Genomic DNA, 8,321 nt, shown 5'->3' with positions numbered 1-8,321 from the left:
CAGGAGGGGAGAGGCTGAGGGATATAACGGTGAACCCCAGGTTGCCCACCAGCGAGAGTAACAACCCCATCTACTCTCTCCCCAGACCTGCATCCTGGGCTGCTGTAGTCTGGGAGTTCACACCAGATGGCCCAGAGAAGTGACCAGAGGGTGAAATGCACTTGCTGTACATTCAACCCAAGAAAAGACTAGTGCCAAACAATGGAGTGTGCGGGAGCTGAAAGAAAACGTTGAGTCCATTCAATTGGCTTCTTCTCATGGGTGATGAAAGGCCAACAAGCAGCAGCCCCAAGGCCATGTAGTCATGTGAGTGGCAGTGTGGCCTAGTGTTATGCATAATTTTCTCTCCTCCCTATCAACAGGCCAGAGCTCATGGAACTTCCCAGAATAGCTGAGGACCCTGGAGCAACTGAGTGGAGGATCTGGGAGGGAAGTGGGGATGGAGATAGGAGGGTGCTGCCCAGGGTGAAGGAAGCCATGTGGCTGGCAAGTCTGGGAGGAAGGTTGCTGTAAACACAGAGGGAGGTGGGGGCAGGGATGTGATGCTAGCTGGATGACTTCATGCCTGCAGGACAGCTCACCTGTGTGGTCTCCAAAATGGAACTCGTGATGGGCAGAAAACCTTGGTCCTGTAGTCTCTCAGAGGCCTCCTTAGATTAGCCAACTTGGGTCCATACATCAACTGTGGGGTTATCTCCTCCATAAAATGGGCCTTTGTTCTGTCCTTGTGTCCTGTCCACCTCCAGAGTTCAAAGGAGGATGACATTCATCATGCACGCCGATTATCCCTAGCCAAACCCATGCCTGTTTACCTCGCTGTTTTCTTGTCCCAGTTTACTCCCCTCTCCAGGTCCAAGGGACAATGAACTCCCAGCGCCAGAGAGGAGCAGATCCTCTTTAGGGTAGCACGTCCCCTGGAAAGGAGCCATCTCTCACCAGCTCCCCATTCGAACACACAATGTGAGTTTAATATCCAAAACGTGTCATTTCTCCCAAACACAAAAATAACAGAGCCTTCGATGGGCCTCTCATTTTGCCCACCCCATGCTGAATGCCTTTAAAACTGCCTTAATGTAGATAAGAGAGGATTGTGTACATCACACAAATGGTGGAAGGTAATAAAACAAACATCAAAGGTGAGCTCCCACGTACTCGCAGTTCTTTCTCTATTTGCAACAAAGACAGGAAAAAGGAGGAAACCTCAGTGTGGAAGGGCAGCGGGTTAGAAATGTACCCTTCTGGGGGTCAGTGAGCCCCTCCCTGTAGTATTGACACCTCAAAGTGTCAGGTGCCAAACTTCCTGGGGCCAAGAAAGTACCCCCTTTCCCAATTCTCCTATACCGTGCCACTGAAACCACAGCAAAAGTCTCCAAGGAGAAGGATTGGAAAGAAATGGCCATCAGCGCGTCATACCTTGGGTCCCCGACCTGGGAACAGGCCCTCCCAATCGTTCCTGTTGTCTGTAGGAACCCAGGAATACAGAGGCCGGAATCTAGAGGGGCATGCGCGCAGGCAGAGCCTGGACATTCTAGACACAGTTGCTTTTCCCCAAGGGCCACCAGCCAGGTGCGGAAACAGGTAAAGGCGAAGAAAAGTGAAAGTCGGAGACCATTTAGCAAACAAAAGTTCATCCGAAAAGGCTTATACAATTTCAAGTCCAATATTTTATTCATTAAAAAAGGAAAAAAGACAAAAATGGTCCTCAAAATGAAATCACAGGACGGGACACAGCGTGTCGCTCCCGTTAGAGGTCACTGCAAAGCGCGCCCAGTGAGGTCTCTAAGTTCAGCACCTCCTCAGGGGCATGAGGCGTTTACTTTAGAAAGAAGCACTGTTTTCACTACAAGAGAAGCAAACATATACCACGTACACCTTTAGGAAGGCCACAAGCCTGAGCCAAGTCCCTGCTGACTCGGCCCAGCCCTTCTAGGTCCCTCCCCGTCCCGACCCCTGTGACCTCTCGCCCAAATCGCTTCCTTGAGCTCCGGGGCACAGAGACCCCTCCGGGCGGCGGGGCGCTCCCACCTGAACCTAGCAGTGGCCGCGGGGCCGGCACACACGGACACCCGCACAGTCACAGACACTCGCACACTCCCAGCCCCGCGCACGGTCCCATTGGCTGGAAGCAGAGGGCGGGTCTGGCCAGACCCAAAACAACAACCTGCGCGCAGCGACTTTTACTCTGCGCCGCCTCGTAGCCTCAACCTGGTGCGGCCCGCCCGGGAGCCACAGCCACCTAAGCCACCCCATTCCCCCACCCCCTGTCGTCCGTGCCCAGGCCCCGCCTCCGCAGGGTTATATTGGGCCCAGCGGAAGGTGGAGGCCAGATGTAGGGGCTGCGGGCCAGCGTGGAGATGCTTCTCTGGATTCCGAGGGCGGAAAGGCGGCTGCGGGAGCCACAGCCTCAGGGACTCGTCTCCGTGGGCGCTCAGGGCTGAAGACACCAGACCTTCCCCAAGGGTGGCACGCATTTCCGTGCCCCGTGGACGCCTGCCTGGGACCTGCGACGTCCAGTGAAGAAACCCTCCGGGTCAGAGAGCAGATGCCTACGCTTCTTCCCTCCAGCAGGAAATCCCAAGGCCCTTATGGCTGGGCAGCAGAAGTTAAAGCCGCACCCTTGCACACATTCACCCTGAAGTCTCTTACCCTCGAACTGAAGACAGCGCCTACCCAACTCCTCCCTCTTCGCCCCTCTTAGTTCACCCAATAAGCACAACCCCTCCGACGAAACATTCCGGTGGAACTGGACTCTTCTACGGAAAAGTGACTGTCTCTCACACGAGGAGGGAGAGCTCTCTGGGAGAGAAAGGCGAGGACTCCTGGACTTGAGGTCGCCACCCCGCCCCCCCGCACCAGCTTCCCAAGACCGCGCAAAGGAAAAGAGCACGGCGCCGAGCCAGGACAGGGTGCGTGGGCATGGAGTCGGAGGTGCTCAGCCCCCGTGCGGCCCACGAGATCAAGCCGGGTAGTGACCTAGAGGGCACAGGAGGTAGCGACGCGCCCTCTCCGCTGTCCGCAGCCGGCGACGACTCCCTGGGGTCTGACGGGGACTGTGCCGCCAACAGCCCAGCAGCGGTAAGCGGCGGTAAGCGGAATGCGAGAGGTGCTCCTGCCGCCGAGGAGGAGGGCCCGGTTGCGGCGGGGGTCGCAGAGGAGGGCGCCGCAGGGCCCGGGGCCGAGAGCGCAGGGGTCGGTGAGGGCGGGCGAAGCAAGCCGTACACGCGGCGGCCCAAGCCCCCGTACTCGTATATCGCGCTCATAGCCATGGCCATCCGCGACTCGGCGGGCGGGCGCCTGACCCTGGCTGAGATCAACGAGTACCTCATGGGCAAGTTCCCCTTCTTCCGCGGCAGCTACACCGGCTGGCGCAACTCGGTGCGCCACAACCTTTCGCTCAACGACTGCTTCGTCAAGGTGCTGCGCGACCCCTCGCGGCCTTGGGGCAAGGATAACTACTGGATGCTCAACCCCAACAGCGAGTACACCTTCGCCGATGGTGTCTTCCGTCGCCGCCGCAAGCGCCTCAGCCATCGGGCACCGGTCCCCGCACCCGGGCTGCGGCCGGAGGAGACCACCACCCCGCTGCCCGCTCCTGCGCCCGCGCCCGCCGCCCTGGGCTCGCCCTGCGCGCGCTCCTCCGCCCGGCAGGAGGGGCGCGCCAGCCCTACGGGCAAATTTTCCAGCTCCTTCGCTATAGACAGCATCCTCAGCAAGCCCTTCCGCAGCCGGCGCGACGGGGACACGGCACCCGGGGTGCGCCTGCAGTGGGGCGCTGCGCCCTGCCCGCCGCTCTCCGCGTATCCCGCGCTCCTCCCCCGCGCGCCCGGCGGGGCCCTACTTCCGCTCTGCGCGTACAGAGCGGCTGAGCCTGCGCTGCTGGGCGCGCGCGGATCCGAGGCGCAGCCGCCCGCGCCGCACCTCCTGCTCGCGCCCTTCTCCTCCTCCGCCCCCGCCAAGCACTTCCAAGGCCCTGCGGCTGGCGGTGGCGAGGGTGACGCTCACTTGTACTGCCCCCTGCGGCTGCCCGCGGCCCTGCAGGCGGCCTCCTCCCGAGGCCAGGGCGCGCACCTGCCCTACCAAGTGGAGACGCTCCTGTCCTGAGCTGCCTGGCTGAGCCCCGCCGGGGTGGGCACCCTAGGAGACGCCGGTATGGCACGTTCAGGGCTTTGCACTTTCTGTCCAGAGAAAAGGAGCTTTAAAAGAAAATTCTCCATCACGTGCCTTACCGCTAAAGGGTTTTTGACAGAACTGTTTTAACTTAGTCCAGAATATTTCCTTCCTCTTTTATAACTTTACAGAGGACCAAAGCAATATTTCATAGTTGTTTGAGTTTCTTTACTAAGCCTGTGTCTCCCTTCTTTCGCCAACTTTTCCTCTCTTCTTACTGCCCAGGCACTCCCTCATTCCTACCATTTTCGTTGCACCTTCCATTGATTTGTTCCTAACAAAGAAAAAGAAAAAAGCACATCAGGGAACCATTCCGTAAGATAAATGATATGACTACTGCTTGGGGTTTATTGGGCCCCTGTTCCATGTGTACGTATGTGACTGAATGTGAGAGAGGTGTCTGAATCTTCAGTCATTTCTCTGCTATTGACCAATGCTTCACTGTGCCAAAAAGATTAAAAACATATATATTGTTGGGTTTTATAATTAAATTATTTATATATTTTTAAAATCTGGATTAAGAAAGTTGCAGGCAACAAGCTACAGCTTTATTAATGGTTTGGTGATCGCTCACTGTGGTCTCCCTGGGCCAAACAATTTCTTTAAAGCAAAAGTTGATGTTATGTATGTAGAGTGCCAGGACCACTGCCACGTGAAAGCAAGTGTGATTTTTATTTTTGTTATTTTATTTGTATCTGTGTACATATTCGTGTATAAAGTTTATGAAAACCAGGCATAGTGCTTATTTTTAAATAAAACTCACAACTGACTTTAGCACTTTGTGGTGATGGGCTGGAGGTGGAGAGTTTTTATCCCCTCTCTTTCCAAGTGGGTTTAGGTTTGAGTCTGAAGAAACTTCCTGTGGGGGTCAAAATATTTTCCTGAATGATTCAATAAAAGGAGCGGCAGTCTGCAGGTTTTCTTACCTGACAGATTGCTGTACAAATCTCCAGGATGGGATTTCTAACAGATTTATTAAAAGTTAAGACCAATGAGCTCTGTAAGAATTCTCCTAAGAGTTATGGAACAAATTATAAGGTGTGGGCCCCAAGAATCGTCTGGCAGACATTATCAACAAGCTTATAGACAAGCAGACATTTTCAGGCAAATTGGTCCTGATTGGGGCTCAAAAAGCTGGAAACATTCTTGGCATGTGATTATCTTAATCACCCAAGATTTCCGTAGGGCAGTTTTAAGAGTAATCTGAATGTCAATGTTTTTTGTTTGTTTTGTTTCCAAAACAAAACCTACCTTTGTAGTAGTGCAAAAAGCCCATTTGGGTGTGAACCCATTAGTAGTATTTTTTTTTTTAGTCTCCCCTTTTGTATAAAGAGAGCATCTGGGGCTTCCAGGCCTTTTCCCTGGTGATCTGAAGAGAAAGTGCCGCTTCAGATGGGCTAGGGACAGTTTCCCATATTAAAAATGGGAGATTTGACCAGAGGAAGTACCATAAAAGTGTGAACATCCGTTTCTCAATAAATTCTTTTTTTTTTAAAATATATTTTATTGATTTTTTACAGAGAGGAAGGGAGAGAGATAGAGAGTTAGAAACATCGATGAGAGAGAAACATCGACCAGCCGCCTCCTGCACATCTCCTACTGGGGATGTGCCCGCAACCCAGGTACATGCCCTTGACCGGAATCGAACCCGGGACCTCTCAGTCCGCAGGCTGACGCTCTATCCACTGAGCCAAACCGGTTTCGGCAGTTTCTCAATAAATTCAAAGGCAGTGGGATTCTCACAAGTTATAGATTGCAATGTTCTAAAGAGTAATACAAACACAGAAATTCAGAGAGTGGAAATGCAGGCCCCACTTGATGTTCTTGGACAGATCTCATCTCATCCAAGAGGATAGTTTGTAAACAACATATTGTGAGAGGGGGGGGGTGGTTATTTGAGGATGCTATCTTTTGGCAGGAATGGGAGGGGGAAAGCCCATCCCTAAGTCTAGTTAACAAGTTTGACTGATTTTCCTTCTACCTACTTAATATCATAAAGAGTGATAATAATGGGGTTGAATTATGACAAAAGGTAGGCATTTAAGTGGAGATTTGCTACCACAAGGCTAATAATTAGACCTGAAAATAAAACTGAAACAGACTGGAAGAAGGAGGAGAGTCAATGAGTTCACTGGGTTGAAATTATCAGGACTCATGATCAATTCTTTGCTTTTCTCTTGAAAACACACTCTTAAGATTAAAGGTGAGTGGGGTGTCAGTGACTTCAGCTGCTTCCTATCTCTGATTCCACCAACCCTTTCCCTCCCACTGCTGCCTTGTCTCCAGAGGCAGGGTGCTGCCTTTGATACCAGTTTTGTAAAGCCAAGATTCTCATTTTTACATCGGACATGATAGCTCTGAAAATGGAGACTTTAAATCACCACTAATTTGTGTTGAAAAGCAATGCAAAAAAAAAGATGTTTTTAAAATCACAGCTGGTCTCTCCTCCCTTGAAAAAACTCCTTCCTTCCTAAAGATTACTCCAGAGCCTGAGCCAGGTGGACTGCGGTCCCCTCCTCAGCTTCTGACCCTCGGGTACTGTAAGGTTTTCTAGAGTGTCGGGGTCGCGTGACCTTTGCGCCCCGGTTTGGTGTTCCCTGACCAAGCTCCTGCCCCCACGACCCAAATGACAATCACGCGGGGTGGGGACGAAGAGGCTCCCGGCTCTGTCCATGCCCCGCCCCCACCCGCCTTCACACCCCTGGCCCCAGCAGTTTCGGCCTCTACCTGCTGGGCGGAGGGGGCCCAGACCCGAGGGAGCCGCGCGAGCCCCGGTTTTCTTCAGGAGAAGCAGAAAGTAGCAGGCGTGCTTTGAGTTCCAGCGACGCACCCTTTCCGCACACCGCGACCGAGACCCGGGCCTTCAGCGATGAGGTTCGGTCACTCTCGCAAGACCGGGCCCTCGCCGCAGCCAGGCGATGCGACCCCGCCACGACCTTTCCTTCTGGCACCCGCCCAGGCAACTGGATTCCTCGGTGGCGCCAGAGCACACTCGGGGCTCCGCGCGTCAGGCGGGTGGGCCAAGGACAGGGCCTGCCCCTCTCCCAGCCCAGCCCAGCCCCTCACACAGCCCGTCCTTCCCACAGCCCACGGGCTCCTCGCCGCAGCGCGCCCCTCCCAAGCTGCGGCAGCGGGGGTCGCGGAACTGCGGAGTGGGAGGAGGGGTCTCTTAGTTTGGCAAACGCCCTTCGTTAAGGCTTGCCTGGAGCCAGGGGTGTGGGTTTAGAACCCCATTTCTAGCTCCCGCATTGGCGCTTGACAGTCCCGTTTCCCCTCACTCCCTAGCGGCCTAGAAGACCCTTCCTGGCCACGTTGAACAAGTGGGAGAAGAGAATTGGGCAAGCGCGCGACGCCGCCCCAGGTGAGCCATCACTTCAGTGTCTGGGACCTACTCCAGACCCTGTAGACCCTTCCCACCACCAGGGGTCAAGGTCGCTGCCTTTGAGAGCTGTGTTTGAACACTTCTCTGGTTAGCAAAACACAGCATTCTGATCAGCCTAACGCCCCTTTCTAGCATAGAAGCCAATTTCTATAAATGTGGAAGCTGGGTGGTGGATGCACCCTGGTTGTGGGCCCCACCTCTGCTGCCCATGAGTGAGCCAGGGCAGTGGACAACTTCACCCTCTGCCTGGCTTACTTCCAGTCCCTTAGCATCTGGATAACCAACCTAATAAAGAGAGAGAGAAAGAGAGAGAGAGGAGAGAGATCAGAGAGTTTTATCCTCAGCCAATAAAGATGGGTCACTGTAGGGGCTTCTTCCCAGGGTTGACCCTGGGCTGGAAGCATGCCTGAGGAGAATTACCTGTGCCCACTCTGCTTCCACTAGTGCACAACTTCACAAACTTGACATTTTCCTGCCTCAGGGAATGTGTGTTTACACACAAAATACAAAGTCAAATTCACTGACTCTTGGATAGACCCTAATCTCATAGAGGAGCTTAAACATTCTTTTGTGACACCCCAGGTGGAAACCAAGATCCCAACTCCCAGTTCATAATTCTTTGCACTAAAAAACAATTAGCTGGATAATTCAGACCAAAACATATTTTGGTGAGACTTTAGTTCAACTATTCAGATAATTGTCTCAATTCACTTTTATTACAATGGTAGGCAGATTTCCCAAACTGGTAAGAACTTTTTCCCTCCCCCCTTCC

The 8,321-nt window shown here is 53.5% G+C and overlaps 1 protein-coding gene across 1 annotated transcript; it reads left to right on the top strand.

Moving 5' to 3' along the window:
• Window positions 1-2,197: 2,197 nt before the first annotated feature.
• Window positions 2,198-4,941, top strand: FOXQ1 (forkhead box Q1). The gene has a single exon (XM_070405828.1). The coding sequence runs from the start codon at window positions 2,917-2,919 to the stop codon at window positions 4,099-4,101; it is 1,185 nt and encodes a 394-aa protein (XP_070261929.1). The 5' UTR covers window positions 2,198-2,916; the 3' UTR covers window positions 4,102-4,941.
• The last annotated feature ends 3,380 nt before the right edge of the window (window positions 4,942-8,321 follow it).

This window comes from Myotis yumanensis, unplaced genomic scaffold, assembly GCF_028538775.1.
Source record: "Myotis yumanensis isolate MYYU_CA2020_CCGP unplaced genomic scaffold, mMyoYum1.0.hap1 SCAF_2, whole genome shotgun sequence".
Classification (NCBI taxonomy): domain Eukaryota; kingdom Metazoa; phylum Chordata; class Mammalia; order Chiroptera; family Vespertilionidae; genus Myotis; species Myotis yumanensis.
The sequence above is the reverse complement of the archived record's forward strand: the minus strand, read 5'-3'. Positions and strand labels throughout refer to the sequence as shown.